This window comes from Gobius niger, assembly GCF_951799975.1.
Source record: "Gobius niger genome assembly, chromosome: 5".
Taxonomy (NCBI): domain Eukaryota; kingdom Metazoa; phylum Chordata; class Actinopteri; order Gobiiformes; family Gobiidae; genus Gobius; species Gobius niger.
In genome coordinates this window covers 40,246,776-40,273,845 of record NC_136856.1, presented here as the reverse complement: position 1 = coordinate 40,273,845, position 27,070 = coordinate 40,246,776, and the positions used below count along the sequence as shown (strand labels likewise).

The 27,070-nt window shown below is 37.0% G+C and overlaps 1 protein-coding gene across 4 annotated transcripts in view; it reads left to right on the top strand.

Moving 5' to 3' along the window:
* flnba (filamin B a) overlaps positions 1–27,070 on the top strand; it is a gene marked incomplete at its 5' end in the record, with an annotated part of 180,105 nt that overhangs the window by 137,557 nt on the left and 15,478 nt on the right. For 3 of the 4 annotated variants that reach the window (XM_079555971.1, XM_079555973.1, XM_079555970.1), the window contains 12 exons: positions 9–198; positions 1,679–1,926; positions 4,926–5,006; positions 9,200–9,305; positions 12,985–13,125; positions 14,370–14,498; positions 14,607–14,780; positions 16,334–16,492; positions 16,553–16,756; positions 18,889–19,041; positions 22,659–22,781; positions 26,270–26,536. In XM_079555971.1, coding sequence (XP_079412097.1) covers positions 9–198; positions 1,679–1,926; positions 4,926–5,006; positions 9,200–9,305; positions 12,985–13,125; positions 14,370–14,498; positions 14,607–14,780; positions 16,334–16,492; positions 16,553–16,756; positions 18,889–19,041; positions 22,659–22,781; positions 26,270–26,536 — 1,975 coding nt within the window. The remainder of the gene's footprint in view (positions 1–8; positions 199–1,678; positions 1,927–4,925; positions 5,007–9,199; positions 9,306–12,984; positions 13,126–14,369; positions 14,499–14,606; positions 14,781–16,333; positions 16,493–16,552; positions 16,757–18,888; positions 19,042–22,658; positions 22,782–26,269; positions 26,537–27,070) is intronic. The other variant, XM_079555972.1, reaches the window with a different exon arrangement.

Genomic DNA, 27,070 nt, shown 5'->3' with positions numbered 1-27,070 from the left:
CTCTCCAGGACCAGGACGGGCGATCCAGGCCGGCCAGTATCCATGACAACGGCGACGGCACGTACACGGTCTCCTACACCCCGGACCACACGGGCCGGTACACCATCTCCGTGACCTACGGGGGAGACGCCGTCCCGGGCTCGCCTCACCGCGTCCGGGCCACGGCGGCCGGGGACGCCAGCCGCTGCACCGTCACCGGTAAACCCGAGCGGCGCCTGAACGCACCACACACGACGCGGGGCGGGACCGGCCATATGTCCCGTCTGGAAGAGGGGCCACCAGTCCCGCCTCAACCGAGCTTTACCCAAATCTGAAAGCTAAAAAGAAAAGCATCAAAATAGCGAGAAAAAGAGGATGAAAACAAAGCAGAAATGTGCTGGAAAAGCAACAAAAAAGTGACGAAAAATGTGATGAAAAGGCAGCAAAAGGAAAAAATACAAAAATGTGAGAGAAACACGACAAAAAATGATAGAAAAAATGTTTAACCCCTTAACTCCCACCTGAACCGAGCACATTTTCTCCAGTTTTGGCTTTACCCCAATCCAAAAGCTGTGGAAAAAAGGTGTGAAAATAGCAACAAAACTGAGACGAAAACAAGGATGAAAAAGTGGCAAAAAATGTGATAAAAATTTGACAAAAAATTTATGAAAAAGTGGCAAAAATGTCATAAAAATGTCACAAGAAATTGACAAAAAAAGACCAAAAAATGACAAAAAATCGACAAAAATGTGATAAAAATTTGAAGAAAAATCGATGAAAAAATGACAAAAATTTGACAAAAAAATTACAAAAATTTGATGAAAAATTTGATGAAAAATTTGATGAAAAATTTGATGAAAAATTTGACAAAAAATAACAAAAAAATACAAAAAATTGACAAAAAATATGACAAAAATGTGATAAAAATGTGAAGAAAAATCGATGAAAAAAATTACAAAAATTTGACAAATAATGACAAAAAAATGACCAAAAAAATGACAAAAAATTTGATGAAAAATTTGATGAAAAATTTGACAAAAAATTTGACAAAAAATTTGACAAAAAATAACAAAAAAATACAAAAAATGGACAAAAAATGTGACAAAAATGTGATAAAAATTTGACAAAAAAATTACGAAAAAATTACAAAAAGTACCAAAAATGAGTTGAATACCCAACAAAAAAATGATGTGAGGAAAAAGGTCCTCTCGGTTCAGGCGGGAGTTAAGAGGTTAAAAAAAAAAAAAAATGACGTGGCAAAAAGTTACCATCACTTTTGTAGGTCTTAGCTTTCAAATGAGAAGTTACGTTGTGGCTCTCCAGTCGAGAAGCTTTTAGATTTGGGTAAAGCCCGGTATTAAAAAACATGAATCTAAAAGGGATTCCGTGGTGTATGGTGCACCACAAAATTCAATTTTAGGACCATTATTATTTATTTATATGAATGATTTTGCTTCTGTTTCTACGACCGCCTTTCCCGCTCTTTTTGCTGATGATACCAATAAAAAATAAATAATAATAAAAAGTCGACCTGGGGAAAATGCCCTCGGTTAAGGCGGGGGGTCAGAGGTTAAAATATGTATTTGTGGAAGTCACATTTACGCTGATTTGGGCCGGGCTGGTCAGAGTCCAGGGCTGTTTTTCAGTCCCGCCCCTGGATATTGTACATCCCTAACGTGAGCCCCGCCCCGTGCTTCAGGTTCCGGAGTGGGCCCCACCGTGGCCATCGGCGAGGAGCTGGGCTTGTCCGTGAACGCGGCCGGAGCCGGTAAAGGGAAGGTGACCTGTGTGGTGGTGCAGCCGGACGGGACGGAGGTGGAGGCGGAGGTCGTGGAGAACCAGGACGGGACGTTTGACATCTTCTACACCGCCCCTGCCCCGGGAAACTACGTCATATACGTGCGCTTCGGAGGAGTGAACATCCCGCACAGCCCTTTCAAAGTCATGGTGGGTCCCGGCGTCTGTGCTGTGTGTGGAAATAAGATTAAAGGGATGTTTTTTTGACATAGGGCCTCATTTCCTAGTTATCCAGAGATTTGTATATCTTTTAATTCATGCAGGTCTTATATTCGAAGACTTTAGTGGTGCTAGGCTAGTGCTAGGCTAGTGCTAGGCTAGTGCATGTCTATGGTAACTAGTAGCCTGCATTAAAAACAGTGTGACCCAAGCACAGAGCACCTGAGGAAAATCATTTATAACACCAGATTAACCATATAAATGTCTGTGTTGACTGAATAACTTTAGAAATATAACCATTTAACCCGTTAACTCCCACCTGAACCGAGCACATTTTCTCCAGTTTGGCTTTACCCCAATCCAAAAGCTTCTGGAAAAAAGGTGAGGAAATAGCGACAAAACTGAGACGAAAACAATGAGTTGGCAAAAAAAGTGGCAAAAATGTCACAAAAAATTGACCAAAAAATGATGAAAAGATGATGAAAAAGTGGCAAAAAATGTAATAAAAAAAATTGACAAAAATTTGACAAAAGGACAAATGTGACAAAAAGTGACAAAAAATTTACTAAGAAGTCACAAAAATGAGTTGAAAACCCCCCAAAAAATGATGGGGGAAAAAATAACAAAATAAAATGACAAAAAATTTAACAAAAAAGGACAAAAAAATTATGAAAAAGTGGCAAAAATGTCACAAAAAATTGACACGAAAGGACAAAAAACCTGACAAAAAATTGACAAAATGATGAAAAAGTGGCAAAAATGTGATAAAAAATTTACAACAAATTGACAACAAAAGGACAAATGTGACAAAAACTGACAAAAAATTTACTATTTGACAAAAAATTTACAAAAAAGTCACAAAAATGAGTTGAAAACCCCCCAAAAAATGATGGGAAAAAACATGACAAAAAAAAAGACAAAAATGTGACAAAAAAGGCGAAAAATGTACAAAAAAAGATGAAAAAGTGGCAAAAATGTCACAAAAAAAGGACAAAAATGTTTCCAAAAAATGATGAACGTGACAAAAAGTGACAAAAAATTTACAAAAAAGTTACAAAAAAGTTACAAAAAAGTTACAAAAATGAGTTGAAAACCCCCCAAAAAATGATGGAAAAAAAATCTGATGACGTGAGAAAAAAGATCCATTTAGAGAGTTTTGTAGATCTTAGCTTTCAAATGAGGCGTTCCTCTGGCCTACAGGATTTGGATTAAACTGAACTGGAGAAAATGCTCTCGGTTCAGGCGGGAGTTAAGAGGTTAAAAGTTATATTTGAGCAGCGTCAGCTTCCTGGTTGTAGCTACGCAGCGGCGGAGTGATCTGCTCGGTTACCGGATCTACCTGCGGCCGCGTTACTACAAGTGGAGGAGCTTTCTATAAATCAGATCTGGCAACGTTTGGAGGACGAGCCCATGATTTTGAAGAGGTTTTTAATGCAGGCTACAGTTACCATAGACATGCACTAGCCTAGCACTAGCCTAGCACCACGAAACTCTTCAAATATAAGGACGGCATGAATAAAAAAAAAAAATCTCCAGAAATCAACAACACTCTGGATAACTAGGAAATGAGGCTCTATGTCAAAAATCCTGAAATATCCCTTTAAATTACATCCTTCCAACTGTAAACAACAAGGGGAGACACTACAGGCAAAACTCAATTTGTTCAGTTTTCAGGTTTTGGGCCAAATTGGTCAGAAAATATGCCTAATCTTCACAATAACATGTTTAAATATTGCGCTGATTCAATGTTCCCCCATAGACTTATATGGGAGAACACAATTTCAAGGGCCTTTTTCTCCAAACACATGTTTCTGTCATTGTGGCGACGCTATGTCCACGTCAGTCGGACCTAAAGACTTCACATTTTCCAGCCTTGGACTGAACAAGATTTGGAAGATTTTTTCAGAGGGATTTTTTACTATTTAATCCCTAAAGCCCCATTTATTTATTTTTTCATCAATTTTTTATCCATTCTTTGTCCTTTTTTTTGTCACATTTTTGTCACATTTTAGTAATTTTTTTGTAACTTTTTTAAATCAAATTTTTTGTCATGTTTTTGTTTTTTTTTGTCACATTTTTGCCACTTTATCATCAATTTTTCGTCACTTTTTGTCAATGTTTTCTCCCTTTTTTGTAACATTTCCACCATTGTTTTCGTCTGTTTTGTTGCTATTTTCTCACCTTTTTTCCAGAAGCTTTTGGATTAGGGTAAAGCCAAACTCCATTTTTTTTAATCAAATTTTTGTCATGTTTTTGTAAAAAAAAATTGTCACATTTTTGTCACATTTTTTGTCACATTTTTTGTCATTTTTTCATCAATTTTTTTGTCACATTTTGTCACATTTTTTGTCATTTTTTGTCACATTTTTGTCACTTTTTTGTAATTTTTTTGTCAATTTTTTGTCACATTTTTGTCACATTTTTGTAATTTTTTTAATCAAATTTTTGTCATGTTTTTGTAATTTTTTTATTGAGTTTTGAATGAATTTTCCACTAAAAAACAGCTTATTTTAAAACTAAACAAGAAATCCTAAATCCCCTCTGAGAAAGTCTTGGCAACTCATTCATCAATAAAATGAAACCATACATTTGAATGTAGCTCTATCCATTATTCAGATTTCGTCGCAGAAAAGATGGGAAATTTGGGTCATTTTTAGCCATAAAACACCTTGTCCTGATATGAAAAGATAAAATGACAGAAAAATGTATTTTTTTTCTCACATTTATGCCAGTGATCGACAGCAAAAGATTCAAATTGATATCTGTAAATATACATATTTTCCCTATTCACCTGTAGTGTCTCGTCTTAAACTTAATATTTCACTGTGTACAATTACTGCAATAGAAGAAAGCATCATTGGTGGTTAGTGTTTGGATATGTGTGGGGTAGAAAGGGTCAGATTTATGGATGTAGTGGAAGAGAGGAGAGGGTCAGACTGAGACTGTTTTGAGGGGAACGGACCTCTTTAACCTTGTGGTTGTATCTTCAGGCGACTGAGGTGGTTCCTGTGAAGCAGCAGCAGCAGAAGTCTGCTCACGCCGCTCCCCCTGGAGTCGGCTTTCAGCCCTGGGTACAATCACATACCACCACATCCATGACATGAACATTCACAGAACATGAACATAAACACAGTTCTGTGGTGAATCGTCCTCCTGACGGCCAGAGGAACATCCCGTGCTCTGAACTCACTCCTCGACTGACCGAGTGAGGAACAAAAGCTCTGTGAGATCAGTCTGGAATGACTCCTGCTGAACTTGTTCGTACAAAGGTCAGACTTGCAGCAGAGTTAGACTGGTCCAGCACGGTTCACTTTAGTCTCAAATGTGGCTGAATAACAAAGCTCTACAACAGCAAATCAATTATTCTAAAAAATAAAAGTAATTATCTGCATTGTTTACCTTAATAAATGCTTCCCTGTGGGGGAAATACAAGTGTTAATGGGATGATTACGAGGTCTTTCATCTCCCCCTGGTGTCTCTGGCCAGAAAACCACAATTGCAACTTTGCTGCCTACAGGTCAGAGGCGCAAAACACACTAATGGAATCACTGTTTTTAATTGTGTATAACTTTACTTTACTTTGCTTAATAAAATAACTTTACTTAATAACTTAACTTACTTTACTTTACTTAATAAAATAACTTAACTTAATAAATAACTTTACTTTACTTTACTTTACTTGATAAAATAACTTTATTTTACTTTACTTTATAAAATAACTTTGCTTTACTTTACCTAATAAAATAACTTAACTTAATAAATAACTTTATTTTACTTTACTTAATAACTTAACTTACTTTACTTAATAAAATAACTTTACTTTTCTTGACCTAATAAAATAACTTAACTTAATAAATAACTTTACTTTACTTTATAAAATAACTTAACAACTTTACTTTATAAAATAACTTAACTTTACTTTATGAAATAACTTAACTTAATAACCTAATTTAACTTAATAACCTAATTTAACTTAACTTAATAACCTAATTTAACTTAATAACCTAACTTAACTTAACTTAATAACCTAATTTAACTTAATAACCTAACTTAACTTAACTTAATAACCTAATTTAACTTAATAACCTAACTTAACTTAACTTAATAACCTAATTTAACTTAATAACCTAACTTAACTTAACTTAATAACCTAATTTAACTTAATAACCTAACTTAACTTAACTTAATAACCTAATTTAACTTAATAACCTAACTTAACTTAACTTAATAACCTAATTTAACTTAATAACCTAACTTAACTTAACTTAATAACCTAATTTAACTTAATAACCTAACTTAACTTAACTTAATAACCTAATTTAACTTAATAACCTAACTTAACTTAACTTAATAACCTAACTTAACTTAACTTAATAACCTAACTTAACTTAATAACCTAACTTAACTTAACTTAATAACCTAATTTAACTTAATAACCTAACTTAACTTAACTTAATAACCAGCTTAACTTAACTTAATAACCTAATTTAACTTAATAACCTAACTTAACTTAACTTAACTTAATAACCTAATTTAACTTAATAACCTAACTTAACTTAACTTAATAACCTAACTTAACTTAACTTAAAAACCTAACTTAACTTAATAACCTAACTTAACTTAACTTAATAACCTAACTCAACTTAACGAAGAAGAAGCTAACCGCGTCACTTAATTTTATTTACAGCCAAGTTTGAGTGAAAAAAATGAGTTCCACTGTACAATATCCCTTTGTCCCTTTGTCTTTTCTGTCAGCGTAGGATTTACTCTCACGGACAATTCAGTAAAAAATTTTAAAAAAAAATACGCAAAATGCTACGACACCGGCAGTGCCGCTTATGGCCTCTAGGGGCATGAGTTACTTAGTTCTGCTTTAACAAGTAGCGATAAAAGTGCTTGTTGTTGCCAGAAATCATTAATACTTTAAAGCTGCCACAAGATTAAGGTCCGATACACCTTTAAGTGGATCTTATCAGCAGGAATCTTACAACAATCAGCTTTAACCTCTGGAGGTCAGGAGGATGAAACAGTGGAAACATCTGGCAGCTCACACTCGACACACACAGCCCTCTCTCTGCGTCACATGGTCTGATTGTGGTGGACGGTGAACGGCGCTGGTTACACTTTTTGCTTGACATCATTTCTTCCTCGGCCAATGGGATCACAGCAAACATCTAACCTCAAACATTCATTCTTTGATTCATGGCTTGGCTGTTTCACTCTGTCTCCGTCCTCTTCATGCTTCCTCCTGTGATGTTTTAAATGAATCGGTTTGTAATTACCCGCCATTTTGGGGAATGAAAAATACAAGCAATCGCTGTTTACAGGGTTTCCACAGGGCATTAAAAGGCTTTAACTCCCGCCTGAACCGAGCACATTTTCTCCAGTTTGGCTTTACCCCAATCCAAAAGCTTCTGGAAAAAAGCTGTGAAAATAGTAAGAAAACTGAGACGAAAACAATGATGGAAATGTGACAAAAAAGTGACGAAAAATTTATGAAGAAATTTATGAAAAAATGACAAAAAAATGTCAAAAATGTGACAAAGAAATTGACGAAAAAATGACAAAAAATGGACAAAAAAATTACAAAAATGTGACAAAAAAATGACTAAAAATTGACTAAAAATGGACAAAAATGTGACAAAAAAATGGACAAAAAAATGGACAAAATGACAAAATGTGACAAAAAAATAAAAAAATAAAAAAGACAAATGTGACAAAAAAATGACAAGAAAATGACAAAAAATGGACAAAAAAATTGACCAAAAAATGACAAAAATTTGACAAAAATTTGACAAAAAAATGACAAAAAAATGACAAAAAATTGACAAAAAAATGACAAAAATGTGACAAAAAATTGACAAAAAAATGACAAACAATTGACTAAAAAATGACAAAAATGTGACAAAAAAATGGACAAAAAAATGGACAAAAAAATGACAAAAATGTGACAAAAAATTGACAAAAAAATGACAAAAAATTGACAAAAAAATTGACAAAAAAATGACAAAATGTGACAAAAAATTGACAAAAAAATGACAAAAAATTGACAAAAAAATTGACAAAAAAATGACAAAATGTGACCAAGAAATGGATAAAAAAATGAAAAAAATGTGACAAAAAAAAAGACAAAAATATGACCAAAAAAATGAAAAAAATGTGGCAAAAATGTGATAAAAAAATGACGAAAAAGTTACAAAAATGAGTTGAAAACCCAACAAAAAAAATGATGGAAGAAAAAATCTGACGTGAGGAAAAAGATCCTCTCAGTTCAGGCGGGAGTTAAGAGGTTAAAAGTCATCACATGAATCGTCCCAAGGCCTTCAATGTTATTCACCAGCCACCTTAACGAGTGCATTTTCTCCAGTTCGGCTTTACCCAAATCTAAAAGCTTCTGGACGGGAGAGTTTACAGCCTATAGGCCAGTGTAACGCCTCATTTGAAAGCTAAGACCTAAAAAACTGACCTTTTTCCTTGAGTTGTTGCCGTGTTGTCGTCACTTTATTCACTGTCTTTCTCCATCTCAATTTTGCCGCTTTTTATCACCTTTTTGTCACGTTTTCAGGCTCGTTTTCTTCTCGTTTTTGATGCTTTTTGTCAATAAGATTTAGGATGATGCCGAACTGGAGAAGATGTGCTCGGTTCAGGTGTAGGTTCGGAGGTTAAAAAGCTTTATATTGGATTGGAACTGGCCTTAAATCTAAACTTATTGGAAGATTATGACGTATTTACTGTACAAGTGTATTGAAAATACAAAAAATATGCTCTGACACATGTTCAGCTGCAGTTTTGGCTGAAAATTACCTTTTTTAAATGTATTTTTAGCTCATAAGTTCCCAGTTTGGGCCAGTCTCTTTGCCTCTGTTTGATGAAATGTTTGCAAATCTTAAGAAATGAAACATGCGCCCATTTTTTCAGATATACAGAAGGTGCAGAATTAACAACAAATGTAGAGCTTCCTTAAAGTGTAGATTGACTTTTCAGCTGTATTGCTTTATATAATCCTACTTCTTGTCGGTGATTCATGATCATTACCGAACGTAAAACAGTTCATTGACAATCATTCAATAAAGCACCCGGTGGATTATAGGAACAAAGCTTCTCCTCGAGCCGTTTCCTTCTGTCCTTTCCTTCAGGAGCTTTGGAGCAGCAGCATGATTCTAACCGACCACTGGGCTCTGGAAGGAGATGAAGTGCGGGTGTTTTAACGATGTTTGTGTCGTCCCCCCCCCTCGTCCCCCCCCCTCGTCACTGTCTCTCGCAGGTCACGGCGGACGGTTTCGATCCGCTCAGGAGCAGCGTCAACGGCAGCGGCTTCAGGCCCTTCGACATGGTCATCCCCTTCTCCTTCAGGAAGGGAGAGATCACCGGTCAGTCAGCGCTTTGGAAATGGGTTTTTGATTTGATTCATTTTGTTGTCAGTGATATATTGCAACTAAAACGAGTCTAAAAGTAAATTTTAATGAGAATAACACCATGATGATTATATTCATGCTTTTTACATGTAACGAGGTCACAAATGACGACCCGCTGTCATGTTCTGGGCATTTGGATACAAGGTGACACCAGGGGGCGCCTTCCAACCCTCTCAGTGTAAATGTGAGTTGACTTTCTTCAGAGTGAGACTTTAGGTCAGACATGAGTGACAGTAACATGAGGCTAAATACAGTGAGCTCTCATTGTTAAATCGAGTTTTTATCACCTTTGTCTTTTAGCCAAAGTGAAACCTTTTTTAAAGGAACAGGCCACCGTTTTTACATACTGAGATATGCTCTTACCTAACCTTAGTCGAGTTAATATATCCCCGTCTGGTCTTTGTCCGTGCGCTCACACATACGCAGCCTCTCCCACATGTCACATAGCTCCAAAAAAGCTCACGATAGAAGCTACCAAGCTCTTCCACGTGTTCCCTATTTAAATAAAGTTACGTCAAGTGTTTTCATGCGAAGTATATTTACACAGAAATGTAACATGACGATTTTATAAGCAAATAAAAAGGGGGACTATATTGTGAGGCGTAATGATACGAGGAGTAAATCGTCCGCGCAGTAACTCCTAAAGACTTCCCCGCTCACTTCCGTCAATAACCTTTAGGAGTTACTGCGCGGACGTTTTACTCCTCGTATCATTACGCCTCACAATATAGTCCCCCTTTTTATTTGCTTATAAAATCCACATGCTACATTTCTGGGTAAATATACTTTGCATGAAAACACTTGACGTAACTTTATTTAAATAGGGAACACGTGGAAGAGCTTGGTAGTTTCTATCGTGAGCTTTTTTGGAGCTATGTGACATGTGGGAGAGGCTGCGTATGTGTGAGCGCACGGACAAAGACCAGACGGGGATATATTAACACGTCTAAAGTGAGGTAAGAACATATCTTAGTATGTAAAAACGGTGGCCTATTCCTTTAAGTTTGAAAAACTTTGAACAAGTCGTGCTTTTATCTCCACTCGCCTGGACGACTGCAATGCCTCTACACAGGAATCAGCCAAAATGCTCTTTACCGCCTGCAGTTAGTCCAGAACTCTGCGGCTTTTAACAGGAACCAAAAAATATGAACATGTTTCACCAATTCTTGCTTCTTTGCACCGGCTTCCTGTTCATTTTAGAATTGATTTTAAGGTTTTATTGTTTGTTTTTAAAGCTTTGAATGGACTGGCCCCTCAGTGCCTCACAGATCCACATTTACTCTCCAGCTCTCTGAGGTCTGAGGGCCAGCTCCTCCAGCTCCAGCTCGTGGTTCCTAAGACGAACTGTAGAACCAGAGGGGGCAGAGCGTTCTAAGCTGTGGAACGCTCTGCCCCCCCACGTCCGAACGGCCCCCACCCTGGAGTGTTTTAAATCTCGTCTTAAAACCCACTTTTATTCTCGGGCTTTTAACACCATGTGAGCTGTGTGGTTCTCTGTGTCTTTTATTTTATTTTATTGTTTTTCTTTTATTCTTGCATCTTATTTATGTTTTAAACAATTTTATCGTTTTAGCTGAATGTATAGTTTGGTTTCACTTGATTTTATTATATTTATTTATTTTTAATTCCTATATTGCCGATTTTATGTGCAGCACTTTGGAAACACTTGTTTATAAAATGTGCTGTAGAAATAAAGTGGATTGGATTTGTTTCCAGTAAAAAGGCTGAGGCCTCATTGCTCTTCAGGCACAGACTGAGAAGTGAAGAAGGAAGTCATGGAGCTTCTGCTTTAGACAGAACTTCAGACTCTGCTGCAGGTAAGAGTCACATCATATTCTGAAACTCAAATATGTAGCAAAAACATAATATATGGTTATTAGTATTACATTTGCAAAAAGAAAAATATTTGAAAATCCTGGATCTAATCAAAAAATAGTTTTTTTATTTACTCTCATTATAAAAAACCTAAACAAACCCAGGTCATGTGTATCTGCTGTAAAGTCATGTTTGTCCCAGTTCCTCTGAGTCGTGTTGCAGCAGGACTGATGTGGACAGATGTTACAGATGAAGCTCGTGAGGTTCATTTCTTCAACAGTTTCTATAGCAGGGGGGCCCAAACTTTTTGTCTCCGGGGCCAAAATGAAAAAGTGCCTCTGAGTCGTGGGCCAAACACGGCGATGTCAAGCACGAAAAACACAGAACTGCAAATTATAAAGTTACTTTATTTTATTTTTTCGATCACCTAAATTTGCATTTGTTTCTATCCATGTAAATAACATGCTATATTAAAACAAATGGTAACTATGGCAAAAGCCTAATTTTAGTAGAAAAAAAAATCAACCCTTGTAACAATTTAGTGCAAAAAAAAACAAGACCTGTATCTACAGCACCTACAGTAACTTTACCTCATTCGTTCACTCAAAGAAAATGCCACATTAGATTATTTTGAAAGTGTAAGTTCAGCATCAATTCTTTTATAAGTCAGTTTTTAACATATACTGATGTTTACGTCAACAACCTTTGCAATAAAAAACTGAAAAACTGTGAAAGTTGATGCTACAACGCTCTGTAATTGATAAATTCCAAGACACCACAACAGTGTTTCCATAACTTTGTGAAAGGAGAGAAACAGCGCCCCCAATTTGACGCTGGTGGTCAAAAGGTGTACTGCATCCATATTTACCTTTGAGAATGAATGGAAGAGAGTTAGTATTAACCACACACAGGGCACAAGTGGGTCACTCTCTGGCGGCCCAACAGAATTGTTTCGGCGGGCCAAATTTGGCCCGCGGGCCCCACTTTGGGCACCCCTGTTCTATAGTAACTATTTTCTCCAAAGTAAAAGTAGATCTACCACAGTCCTGTCCACATCTGTCATGGTCCACATCTGTCACGGTCCACCATGACCCACCACGACTCACACATGACCTACAGCAGATACAAATGTTAGGGTTTGCTTGGGTTTTCTTTTTTAGAATGAGAATAAATTTAAAAAATAAAATAACAATTGATTGGATACAATTCAATATAGATACTATTCAAATATTTTTCTTTTTGTAATTGTAATAATAATTTTCCATATATTATGTTTTTACTACATATTTGAGTTTCAGAATATGATATGACTCTTACCTGCAGCAGAGTCTGAAGTTCTGTCTAAAGCAGCAGCTCCATGACTTCCTTCTTCACTTCTCAGTCTGTGACTGAAGAGCAATGAGGCCTCAGCCTTTTTACTGCAAACAAAGAGCTCACTGTGTTTAGCCTCATGTTTCTGTCACTCATGTCTGACCTAAAGTCTCACTCTGAGGAAAGTCCACTCACATTTACACTGAGAAGGTTGGAAGGCGCCCCCTGGTGTCACCTTGCATCCAAATGCCCGGAACATAATGACCCACGAAGGCGACACAAGGGTTCCCAGTTTGTAAACAGGTGAAAGTTTGTGGCCGATCTATCGCTCAGCAGCTCAGTTTAGGTGAGGTCGGGGGTGAGGTCGGGGTGAGGTCAGGGTGAGGTCAGGAGGAGGTCAGGGGGAGGTCGGGGTGAGGTCAGGAGGAGGTCAAGGTGAGGTCAGGAGGAGGTCAGGGTGAGGAGGTGACCTTGTTCTTCTGAATGTGGCCCCTCCCTCTCTGTGCAGGCGAGGTGCTGATGCCGTCCGGTAAAAGTGCACAGCCGCTCATCTCCGATAACCTGGACGGGACGGTCACGGTGCAGTACTCCCCCACCGAGGCCGGGCTCCACGAGATGCACATCAAGTACAACGGGACGCACATACCAGGTACCGCAGATACTCTTACTGTATACGCACCGTGAACGTTTGTGAAGACTGTCAGTAAACCATAAATATCTAAAAAGCCAGAGAACAAAAGTGGGTTTTAAGACGAGATTTAAAGGGGGGTATTCTGCAAAATGGACTTTTTCCAGCTTTCCATCCTGTTATTCTGTCACTCCCTCATTAAAAACATGGCTGAAGTGTTGCCTTGGCACATTCACGTATTTCTGAGTAATCTGTAAGAACTCTGATGGCGGCCATTTTAGGGATAGGTTTGCCTGAGTCCTCCTAGGAACGCCCCCACCTCCTGGAGACGCCTCCGAGCTTTGGTCACCAGCCGAGTAACCGACCACTGCTCCTCAGCAGAACCCCCTCCCCACTGATGCCACAGACAGCGTGTGGAGGGGGCGTGTCTAAAGGCTCAGAGGTTCTTAAAGAGACAGAGGCCTATTTCAAGACTGCAGCCATTTTGAGAGAGACATTTTATACAAGGCAGTTATTCTAATTTACTGCATTTACAGACCAACAGAAGGTTTGTCATCAGTGTAGTGAGATATAGACTGGTGCTATGGGGCTGACAAAAGCAGAACACCCCCTCTTTAAAGCAGAACACCCCCTCTTTAAAGCAGAACACCCCCTCTTTAAAGCAGAACACCCCCTCTTTAAAGCAGAACACCCCCTCTTTAACCTCTTAACTCCCGCCTGAACCGAGAGGATCTTTTTCCTCACATCAGATTTTTTTTCCATCATTTTTTTGTTGGGTTTTCAACTCATTTTTGTTACGTTTTTGTCATTTTTTATCACATTTTTTGTCACATTTTTTTTGTCACATTTTTGTAATTTTTGGTAATTTTTTGTCTAATTTTTATCACATTTTTTGTAACTTTTTTGTCATTTTTTGCTCATTTTTTAATCAAATTTTTGTCTTTTTTTTGGTCATTTTTTTTAAATCACTTTTTCGTTATTTTTTCGTCCATTTTTTTGTCAATTTCTTGTGACATTTTTGCCACTTTTTCATCAATTTTTCATCAGTTTTTTGTCACATTTCCATCATCGTTTCCGTCTCAGTTTTGTTGCTATTTCCTCACCTTTTTTCCAGAAGCTTTTGGATTGGGATAAAGCCAAACAGGAGAAAATGTGCTCGGTTCAGGTGGGAGTTAAGGGGTTAAAGACCTAAGATCTGGCGGTGTGTGCGTAAGTCCTGTTGGCTGAATATTGCATGGCTGATGATAAAGTCTTGTCTTGTGCAGAGTCTCCTCTCCAGTTCTACGTGAACCACAGCAGCTCCCCGTCCGTCACCGCCTACGGGCCCGGCCTGAGTTACGGAGTGGCCAACAAACCCGCCAACTTCACCGTCTTCACCGACGACGCCTCCGAAGGTGACGCTTTATATTGTGTCTGTGTGTTTGTGGTTGAGGATGAGTCGAATGCAGAGAAGGAATGAACCTTCACCGTGATCTAACGAAGCGCTTCCTGTGTGCCTTCAGGAGGCCTGGACTTGGCGATCGAGGGCCCGTCCAAAGCCGACATCAACTGTGTGGACAACAAGGACGGCACCTGCTCCGTCAGCTACCTGCCCACCCTGCCCGGAGACTACAACATCCTGGTCAAGTACAACGAGCAGCACATCGCGGGCAGCCCCTTCACCGCCAGGATCATCGGTCAGACGCCGTTTCTTTACTGTCACGTCCACACAAATAACTCTGGCATTTCAAATAGTTATATCCAAAATGTGGCCATTGAAAGAGTGACTTCAGACCATGTTTAGCAGCACCGTATTTTCATGTGCTTTCTGTTTTGACTCTGCATTGATGCTTTGTCACACGTTACATCAATATCTTAAATTAAAGCCATACACTGCAAAAAGTGAATATCAAGCATTGGCTTAAATGACTTGAATTGAGGAAATGTTTCTTGTTTTGAGCGGTTTTCACTCATTTAGACTAAGTTTACTTTGCTTGTTTGAGGACATTTCAGACCAGTTCTAGGGTAAATCTCGCTTAAGACCAATTTTCTTTCCCCATTGGCAAAGAAAATGACCTGAAATAAGGACGAAATGTATCGAAACAAGTCAGAAACATCTCAGAACAAGTGAAATAATCTGGGACAAATGCCCAACAACTTCTTAACCAGTCAAAACTACTAAAATGTGGATTATTGGGCTCAAATTATACTAGTCTAGTTAATTATGTTTTGTAGTGTGAACACAAGATGGCGCCGCCCACCGTGTGTTCCTAAATGAGATGAATAACAAAAGCACTTGAGAAGGGCTTTAATGAACAGTTAAAAGTACAAGAAGTCATGGAGGAATGAGAGCCCAGAATGCCTTAACCTCTTAATTCCCACCTGAACATGTTTTCTCCAAATTTTCCAAATCTTAAAGCTTCTTCAAAACGGAGGCAAAAAATGAGAAGAAAATGAGGGTGTAAACATGACAAAAAAGCGCAAAAAAGTGACCAAAAATGACGACAACTCAACAAAAAGTGACAAAAATCCAGCAAAAAAAAGACAAAAATCCATTAAAAAAAAAGACAAAAATCCAGCAGAAAAAAGACAAAAATCCATCAAAAAAAAGACAAAAATCCAGCAGAAAAAAGACAAAAATCCATCAAAAAAAAGACAAAAATCCAGCAGAAAAAAGACAAAAATCCATTAAAAAAAAGACAAAAATCCAGCAGAAAAAAGACAAAAATCCAGCAAAAAAAAGACAAAAATCCAGCAAAAAAAAGACAAAAATTTAGCAAAAAAAAGACAAAAATCCATAAAAAATAAGACAAAAATCCAGCAGAAAAAAGACAAAAATCCATCAAAAATAAGACAAAAATCCAGCAGAAAAAGTGACAAAAATCCAGCAAAAAAAAGACAAAAATCCATTAAAAAAAAAGACAAAAATCCAGCAGAAAAAAGACAAAAATCCATCAAAAAAAAGACAAAAATCCAGCAGAAAAAAGACAAAAATCCATCAAAAAAAAGACAAAAATCCAGCAGAAAAAAGACAAAAATCCAGCAAAAAAAAGACAAAAATCCAGCAGAAAAAAGACAAAAATCCATCAAAAAAAAAGACAAAAATCCAGCAAAAAAGTGACAAAAATCCAACAAAAAAGTGACAAAAATCCATCAGAAAAGTAATAAAAAAGTGACAAAAACATGTGGTTTTGGCGGGTGGTAAGAGGTTTCTCTGCTTGTTGTTCACTCTCCATGGTGCTTCTTCCAGAGGACAGTCAGCGCCGCTCGCAGGTGAAGCTGGGCTCCGCTGCAGACTTCTCTCTGGACATAAACGAAACGGACCTGACTTTACTGAGCGCCAGCATCAAGTCTCCGTCGGGACGAGACGAGCCCTGTCTGCTCAAGAGGATGCCCAACAACCACATCGGTAACGCCGGACGCTGACGGGACAAACACACGTTCATGCAGTAACGTCCTCCTCTCTTAGGCATCTCCTTCATCCCGCGGGAGGTGGGCGAACACAAAGTCAGCATTCTGAAGAACGGGAGCCACGTGGCCAACAGCCCCATCACCATCATGGTGGTCCAGTCGGAGATCGGGGACGCCAGCAGGGTCCAGGTCCACGGGGACGGGCTGGTGCAGGGGACGACCTTCACCAACAGCAGCTTCAGCGTGGACACCAGGGAGGCAGGTCGGTCCCGCCTCAGGGGTCACTTCACAATGTCAGCATGGGACCTGGCCTCTCACTTTACCCTCACCCCCGGGCGTAACCGAGCTTTACCCAAATCTAAAAGCTTAACCTCTGAACTCACGTCATCAGATTTATTTTTCCATCATTTTTTTTGTTGGGCATTCAACTCATTTTTGTAACTTTGTCATTTTTTGGTCAATTTTTTATTACATTTTTGAACAAATTTTTGTCATTTTTTTGTCAAATTTTTATCAAATTTTTGTCGTTTTTTTGTCAAATTTTTATCACATTTTTGTCATTTTTTTGTCACATTTTTGTCATTTCTTTGTTAAATTTGTCATTTTTTATCAAATTTTTTATCAAATTTGTCATATTTTTGTCACATTTTGTGTCATTTGTCATTTTTTGGTCAATTTATTACATTTTTTATAAATTTTTTGTCATTCATCAATTTTTCATCATATTTTTGTCACATTTTGTCACATTTTGTGTCATTTTTTAGTCCATTTTTAGTCAATTTTTTGTAAATTTTTTGTCAAATTTTTGTCATTTTTTTGTGATAGAAATTTAACAAAAAAATGACAAATTTGATGAAAAATTTGACATTTTCATCATTTTGTCATTTTTTTGTTAAATTTTTGTCATTTTTTTGTTTAATTTTTGTCATTTTTTTGTTTAATTTTTGTCATTTTTTTGTTAATTTTTTGTCATTTTTTTGTTTAATTTTTGTCATTTTTTGGTCAAATTTTTATCACATTTTTGTCACTTTTTCATCAATTTTTCGTAACTTTTTTGTCACATTTCCATCATTGTTTTCGTCTCAGTTGTTGTTGTTTTGGATTGGGGTAAAGCCAAACTGGAGAAAACATGCTCGGTTCAGGCGGGAGTTAAGGGGTTAAAAGAAAAGCATCAAAAAACAAAAATGCGCCGGAAAAGCAACAAAAAAGTGACAAAAACACGACAAAATGTGACGAAAATGTGACGACAAAGCGATGAAAAAACAACAACATGAAAAAAAACCAGAAAAACAAGAGACGAAAACACGGCAAAAAGCCACAAAAAAATGAGGCGTCACAGTGTTGCTCTCCAGTCAAGAAGCCTTTAGATTTGGGCAAAGCCGAACTGGAGAAAATGCTCTGGGTTTAGGCGGGGGGTCAGAGGTTCACATGTGTGTTTGTGGAAGTGTCTCATTTAGGCTGATTTGGGCCGGGCTGACCAGAGTCCAGGGCTGTTTTCAGTCCCGGTCCGGCCCTGGTTAGATCAGACACTTTATTACTTATAATGGTCAGGTTTACAGCCGTGTCTTTGGCAGAAACACCTCGTTTTGGAGTTTGGATGAAGTAATGAAAGTTAAAGGAACAGGCCGGCGTTTTCCCACACTGAGATATGTTCTTACCTGAGCTGTGACGAGTTCTTTAGGACCTGTCTGATCTTCAGTCACGTAAACACAGCGCAGACGGCGTTAGCATTTAGCCTCTCCCTCTCTCCTCTATAGCTCCAAAACAGGTCAAGATAGAAGCTACCGAGCTCTTCCACGTTTTCCCTATTTAAATATGGTTACGTGAAGTGTTCCACTACAAAGTATAATTACACACAATTAAACAATGTGGATTTTCTAAGCGGATAAAAGGGGGATATAGACCCAATTCTGGGTTATTGTTTGAGCCGACGTTTGTGTGAAAGGTCTGTCTAACTACATGAGTTTATTTTTATTATGGAAAAATCTAGTCAAAAACCAAGATCGATCCATATGAGAAAAAAATCCAGATTTTTAAATGTATTTATTTATTTTTAATTTGCCAAATTGTCTGGTCCTAATATAGTAAAAAAAAAAAAGTGTGTGTTAGATTCTCCAGTTTCCGTCTCCTTTACATTTATCTCATTACATCTAAGCAAAGTGCAGATTTGAGGCTCTTTCAAACTGTGATTTTTTATGTTTTCAATCCATTCTTTTAATTTTTATTTCGTTTTTATTTGCTGACAAAAACATCTGGACATTTTAATCCTCGAGAGCTGCTTTTCACGACTCCATTTGCCCCTTTTGTTTTTATATCCGAGTCATTTCACCAGCAGAAATGTTAAATATCCAGCACTGCTCCAGACGACAGTGATATTCAGCTGTGTGTCCTCAGGTTATGGGGGCCTCGCTCTGTCCATCGAGGGCCCCAGTAAAGTGGACATTCTGACTGAGGACATGGAGGACGGGACGTGTGGCGTCTCCTACTGCCCCACGGAGCCGGGGAACTACATCGTGTCCATACGCTTCGCCGAGCAGCACATCCCAGGTACTTATACTAGTACACAAAACGTACTTATACTACTACACAAACTAACTAACGCAGTGAGAAGGACGAAGGCGAGACACTGCAGGTGCAGCAGCACATCCCAGGTACTTTTACTACTACGCAAAAATAACTAACGCAGGTGCAGCAGCACATCCCAGGTACTTATACTAGTACACAAAACGTACTTATACTACTACACAAACTAACTAACGCATGTGCAGCAGCACATCCCAGGTACTTATACTAGTACACAAAACGTACTTATACTACTACACAAACTAACTAACGCATGTGCAGCAGCACATCCCAGGTACTTATACTAGTACACAAACTAACTAACACATGTGCAGCAGCACATCCCAGGTACTTATACTAGTACACAAACTAACTAACACATGTGCAGCAGCACATCCCAGGTACTTATACTAGTACACAAACTAACTAACACATGTGCAGCAGCACATCCCAGGTACTTATACTAGTACACAAACTAACTAACGCAGGTGCAGCAGCACATCCCAGGTACTTATACTAGTACACAAAACTAACTAACACAGTGAGAAGCAGCACATCCCAGGTACTTATACTAGTACACAAAACGTACTTATACTACTACACAAACTAACTAACGCATGTGCAGCAGCACATCCCAGGTACTTATACTAGTACACAAACTAACTAACACATGTGCAGCAGCACATCCCAGGTACTTATACTAGTACACAAACTAACTAACGCAGGTGCAGCAGCACATCCCAGGTACTTATACTAGTACACAAAACTAACTAACGCAGTGAGAAGCAGCACATCCCAGGTACTTATACTAGTACACAAAACTAACTAACACAGTGAGAAGCAGCACATCCCAGGTACTTATACTAGTACGCAAAACTAACTAACGCAGTGAGGAGGACGAAGGCGAGACGCTGCAGGTGCAGCAGCACATCCCAGGTACTTATACTACTACACAAAACTAACTAACGCAGTGAGAAGCAGCACATCCCAGGTACTTATACTAGTACACAAACTAACTAACGCAGGTGCAGCAGCACATCCCAGGTACTTATACTACTACACAAACTAACTAACGCAGGTGCAGCAGCACATCCCAGGTACTTATACTAGTACACAAACTAACTAACACATGTGCAGCAGCACATCCCAGGTACTTATACTAGTACACAAACTAACTAACGCAGGTGCAGCAGCACATCCCAGGTACTTATACTAGTACACAAAACTAACTAACGCAGTGAGAAGCAGCACATCCCAGGTACTTATACTAGTACACAAAACTAACTAACACAGTGAGAAGCAGCACATCCCAGGTACTTATACTACTACACAAACTAACTAACGCAGGTGCAGCAGCACATCCCAGGTACTTTTACTAGTACACAAAGTAACTAACGCAGGTGCAGCAGCACATCCCAGGTACTTATACTACTACACAAAACTAACTAACGCAGTGAGAAGCAGGACTGCACAGTATTCACGAGTTAAGGCGAGACACTGCAGGTGAACAGGAAAAAAATAAAATAAAATATTAAAATAAGCCGCACTTCTTCCTCTTCTTCTTTTTCTTCTTTTTTCTTCTTTTTTCTTCTTTTTTCTTCTTTTCTTCTACTTTTTTCTTTTGTCTTTTTTTTCTTTCTTTTTTTTTCTTTGTTCTTTTTTTCGTCTTTTTTCTTCTTTTTCATTTTTCTTTTGTCTTCTTTTGTCTTTTTTTTCTTGTTTCTTTTTTTTTATTTTTATTTTTATTTATTTTTTTATTTTTTTTTCTTCTTTTTTTTCCCTTTTTTTTCTATTTTCTTTTTTTCTTTTTTTTCTTCTTTTTTCTTTTTCTTCTTTTTCTTTTTTTCTTCTTTTTTCTTCTTTTTTTTTCTTTTTTCTTTTTCTTTTTTCTTTTTTCTTTTTTCTTTTTTTCTTCTTTTTTCTTCTTTTTTCTTTTTTCTTTTTTCTTTTTTCTTTTTTCTTTTTTTCTTCTTTTTTCTTTTTTCTTTTTTCTTTTTTCTTTTTTCTTTTTCTTCTTTTTTCTTTTTCTTCTTTTTCTTTTTTCTTTTTTCTTCTTTTTTTTTCTTTTTTCTTCTTTTTCTTCTTTTTTCTTCTTTTTCATTTTTCTTTTTTCTTTTTTCTTTTTCTTTTTCTTTTTCTTTTTCTTTTTCTTTTTCTTTTTCTTTTTTCTTTTTTCTTTTTTCTTTTTTCTGTTTTTTCTTCACAGAAGATTGTGATTACAATAATTTAGCATCATGTTGCGCACAGCCCTAGTATGCAGTGAGTACATTTTAAAGACGTTGTCAGACATATTAGTGATGGTGTTAGTCCGGGTCGTAAGTATCGAGTTAGTGTTTGTGGTGCAAAAACTGAGTTTGCTCTTTTTAAATCATATTGAAAAAAGAAAGTGCCAAAAATGACCCTGATCAAGAGGAATGGGCCACTTTACCACTAGATTATACAGAACCTTCTCCACAACGGCCACAAAAGACTCCAGGCTGATGCTTAAGTGGGCCGTACGCAGAATGTGGGTGTGCAAACTTTGGATCAGGGACAATTTTGGTGCTTTCGTTTTTCAGTATGATTTTAACATACTGAAAACGTTTAGTGTTATCTTTGAAAAAAAATCGTCCAGGGTGTTTAAACTTTACCAGGATATGAGCTGATGACTTTTGTTTCTTTTTTCTTCTTTTTTCTTTTTTCTTTTTATTTCTTCTTTTTTTTCTTCTTTTTTCTTCTTTTTCCTTCTTTTTGCTTCTTTTTCTTTTTTCGTCTTCTTTTCCTTCTTTTTTTTCTTTTTTCTTTTTTTTACTTTTATCTTTTTCTTCTTTTTCTTCTTTTTCTTCTTTTTCTTCTTTTTCTTTTTTCTTCTTTTTTTCTTTTTTCTTTTTTCTTCTTTTTTTTTTTTTCTTTTTTTTTTTTTTTCTTTTTCTTTTTTCTTTTTTTTCTTTTTTCTTTTTTCTTTTTCTTCTTTTTCTTCTTTTTCTTCTCTTCTTTTTTTTCTTCTTTTTTTTTCTTTTTTCTTCTTTTTCTTTTTTCTTCTTTTTCTTCTTTTTCTTTTTTCTTTTTTTTTCTTTTTTCTTCTTTTTTCTTCTTCTTTTTCTTCTTTTTCTTTTTCTTCTCTTTCTTGTCTTCTTTTTTTTTCTTTTTTTTTCTTTTTTTTTCTTTTTTCTTCTTTTTTCTTTTTTCTTCTTTTTCTTCTTTTTCTTCTTTTTCTTCTTTTTCTTCTTTTTCTTCTTTTTCTTCTTTTTTCTTTTTTTTTTTTTCTTTTTCTTTTGACCCTGATCAAGAGGAATGGGCCGCTTTACCATTAGATTATACAGAACCTTCTCCACAACGGCCACAAAAGACTCCAGGCTGATGCTTAAGTGGCCGTACGCAGAATGTGGGTGTGCAAACTTTGGATCAGGGACAATTTTGGTGCTTTCTTTTTTCAGTATGATTCTAACATACTGAAAACGTTTAGTGTTATCTTTGAATAAAAATCGTCCAGGGTGTGTAAACTTTACCAGGATGTGAGCTGATGACTTTTGACCTTTCCAGTTTTGTGTCACGTGCATCACCCCGACCTGCTTTCGGACTAGTCTGAGATGTTTGAGTGATTTGGAGTTTGTGTGTTCCAGGCAGCCCGTTCACGGTGCGAGTGGTGGGCGAGGGACGCATCAAGGAAAGCATCAGCCGGAGACAGAGAGCGGCTTCTGTGGCGTCCGTGGGCTCGGTCTGCGACCTCAGCATCAAGATCCCAGGTGAGACGGGACCCGAAACGGAAACAAAGACGGGCCTGAGGGGTGACATAAGACTGAACCAAAAATGACCCAAAAAATGACACAAATGTGATTAAAATTTGACAAAAGTACAAAAAATGACAAAAAATGGACAAAAAATGACAAAAAAATGTGACAAAAAATGACAAAAAAAGTACAAAAAATGTGATTAAAAAAATGACGTAAAAATGACAAAAAATTGATTAAAAAAATGACAAAAATGACAAAAAAAAATGACTAAATGTCATTTTTTTTCACTAATGTGAATTTTAATCACTAATGTGATTAAAATTTGACAAAAGTACCAAAAAATTGACAAAAAATGACAAAAATGTGACAAAAATGTGACAAAAAATGACAAAAATTTGATTAATAAAAAATGACGAAAAAATGACAAAAATTTGATTAAAAAATTGACAAAAATTGACAAAAAAAATGACAAAAATGTGACAAAAAATGACAAAAAAATGATTAAAACAATGACAAATGTGCCAAAAATGACAACAAAAAAAGACAAAAAATTGACAAATGTGACAAAAAATGTCAAAAATTTGATTAATAAAAAATGACAAAAATGTCATTAAAATTTGACAAAAAAAAGACAAAAATGTGATTAATAAAAATTGACGAAAAAATGACAAAAATGACAAAAACTTGATAAAAAAAATGACAAAAATGACAAAAAAAATGACAAAAATGTGATTAAAATTTGACAAAAAAAGTACAAAAAATTGACAAAAAACGACAGAAATGTGACAAAAAAATTACAAAAATTTGATTAATAAAAAATGACAAAAAATTGATTAAAATTTGACAAAAGTACAAAAAATTGACAAAAAATAACAAAAATTTGATTAAAAAATGACAAAAATGTGACAAAAAATTACAAATGTGACAAAAAAATGACACAAATTTAATTAATAAAATTTGACAAAAAAAGTGAAAAAAATTGTCAAAAATTGACAGAAATTTGATTAAAAAAATGACAAAAATGTGATTAAAATTTGACAAAAAAAGTAGAAAAAATTGACAAAAAAATGACAAAAATGTGACAAAAAAATGACAAATTGATAAAAAAATTGCACAAGCGTAGCTCCATTATCTTTTCCCTTTTGGATCTTCACCTCCTCTTTCCATCTGAAGTGAACGTTTCCTCCTTCTCTTCTCTCCTCTCAGTGAGCTGGTTCCTTCTGGTTCTGTCCTCTTCCTTCTGCCGCCGTCTCTTTCCATCTGAAGTGAACGTTTCCTCCTTCTCTTCTCTCCTCTCAGTCAGCTGGTTCCTTCTGGTTCTGTCCTCTTCCTTCTGCCGCCGTCTCTTTCCATCTGAAGTGAACGTTTCCTCCTTCTCTTCTCTCCTCTCAGTCAGCTGGTTCCTTCTGGTTCTGTCCTCTTCCTTCCGCCGCCGTCTCTTCCGCTCGTCTTGTTCTCTGCGTTTCTCTGGAGCTCCACGCCGCCCCTCCCCCGGGCGCGTCCGGCTCGTGCCCGGCCTCTCCGGTGCCGGTGTGGTGGACCGGGCAGTCAAAGTGTCCCGAGCCGTGTGGGTGGTTGACTCCGGGGCCAAGGGTGCGTGATTTGGCAGCGCTTCAGGTTCGCTCCATTTCATGCTTTGAAACTGCGGTTTTTAGTCAGTCACAGATTTTCTATCTCAGTTTTCGACCTTTTTGAAAAGTGGGATGGAAATGTTTCATTAACTCAACGTCAATTGGGTTTTTCAATAGGAACAGCTGCAGCGAAGCCTTGAGCATGTCTGGTGTTAAAAAATGACAAAAAAGTGACCAAAATGTGACAAAAATGTGATAAAAAATGACCCAAAAAAAAGACAAAAATGCGATTAAAATTTGACCAAAAAGTACAAAAAATTGACAAAAATTAACAAAAAATGACAAAAATGTGACAAAAAATTACAAAAATGTGATTATAAAATGATGAAAAAATGACAAAAATGTGACAAAATGTGACAAAAATGTGATAAAAAATGACCCAAAAAAATGACAAAAATGTGACAAAAAAATGACAAAAATGTGATTAAAATTTGACAAAAAAGTACAAAAAATTGACAAAAAAATAACAAAAAATGACAAAAATGTGACAAAAAAATGACAAAAATGTGACAACAATGTGATAAAAAAATGACAAAAAACTTACAAAAATGAGTTGAATACCCAACAAGAACTACAAGTTATTTTATTGATCACTAGGTGGCAGCATTACTCTTTCATTTTCTCAGCTTTTTGATCAGAAAACAGCATTTTGGGTGATTTCACCTATTTTCTACGGACGATACTAAAGAATGGAAAAAAGTACAAACAAACAATTTTTTTAGATGAAAGAAGAGTCTCATGTTTCTTTTGGTGGGTTTCGTGTGTCCAAAAGTTTTTGAAAAAAGGTGTGAAAATAGCAACAAAACTGAGACGAAAACAATGATGGAAATGTGACAAAAAGTGAGAAAACATTGACAAAAAAGTGATGAAAAATTGATGAAAAAATGGCAAAAATGTCACAAAAATGTCACAAGAAATTCAAAAGAAATTGAAGAAAAAGTGCAAAAATGTGACAAAAAAGTGACAAAAAATGTGACAAAAAAGTGACAAAAATTTTATTAAAAAATGACTAAAAAATGTGACAAAAAATGACAAAAATGTGACAAAAAATCACAAAAAAATGTCAAAAAAAATGTCAAATGTGATTAAAAAAAATGACCAAAAAAAGGGACAAAAATGTGACAACAAACTTACAAAAATGAGTTGAATACCCAACAAGAACTACAAGTTATTTTATTGAGTCACTAGGTGGCAGCATTACTCTTTCATTTTCTCAGCTTTTTGATCAGAAAACAGCATTTTGGGTGATTTCACCTGTTTTCTACGGACGATACTAAAGCATGGAAAGAGGTACAGGGTTCGTGTCATAGACCTAGACCTACATTTTCTGTGGGTCTTGAAAAAACAGTCAAAATCCTGAAAAACAAAAAACACATTTACTCTACAACAACAAAAAATCAGGCGCCGAAGCTTTAAATGTTACACGACGCACAATAAGAAGTCACTTCCGGGTCCAAACTGAGAGACAAACACAGCAAAAAGAAAACACAACTTTATCTCAATCTCCTACTTGAAATAACAACAGAGAATTCGCTAGAAACTGTTTTAAAATATAGCTCACTTTTCTCCAGGCAAAACGAAGAAGATTCTAATTAAAGTTGTTAATGTGTAGCATGATTCTAGCGTTAGCATCAGTTCAAATGGTTTGGTGTTGACATTAGGTCGGGGGCACAGTCGAGGAAAAGAAAATCACAAAGGTATTAGTTTACCTGAGTCACAAAATGGCCGCCAGAGCAGGACTTTATTTGGATAGATCACCATGGCAACTTCCTACCTTTCATCTGCTCCCTTCATCCTTCTGCTTCTACGTGACATTTCCTAAGTTTGAAACATGTTTTTATGATTTGTGTCCCTCTCCCCCCCCCTCAGCTCTGGACGCCCACGAGGTCAGCGCCGAGGTCACGTCCCCGTCCGGCGCCCGGCAGCCGGCCGAGCTGGTCGCCGCGGGCAACGACACCTACTGCGTGCGCTTCGTCCCCAAGGAGATGGGCGTGCACAGCGTGAGCGTGAAGTACAGGGGCGTGCACGTGCCGGGGAGCCCCTTCCAGTTCACCGTGGGGCCGCTGGGAGAGGGGGGGGCCCAGAAGGTGAAGGCTGGGGGCCCCGGGCTGGAGAGGGCCGAGGTCGGAGAGCCAGGTACAGACTCCTCCTCTTCTTCCCTCCTCTCTTTGGCTCTGGGGACGGGACACCAGGGGTAGAAGGTGTAACAAACTGTTAAACGATCCCAGTCTGCTCTCGAACATATCTTTAGATCCAAGTTTCGATGCTGTTGGTCCAGGGACAGGATTAAAGGTGGTTGTTTTCAGGCCAAATAAATAAATTCCCCCCCCATTTTTGATAATTTTTTTCCCCCTATTTTTTATTTTTTATATTCTTGCCCCATTTTTTTCTTATTTTTTCCTTCTAATTTTTGCCAATTTTTATCACAAATATTTTTTTTCCCTCCATTTTTTGTGCCCAATTCATCCTTATTTTTGCCACAATTCTCCCAATTTTCCCCATTTCACAAATTACTCTCCATTTTTTCTAGATGACAAGTATTTTAGTTTAGGTAACAGGAAAAGTATTGTTCAGGTATCGGTATCGAAAACCAAGTGTCGTTAAAGTACCGGTATCGAAAAGAATGTAACGGTAAACAGCCCCAACCTGTCGCACATACACAAACTAAGT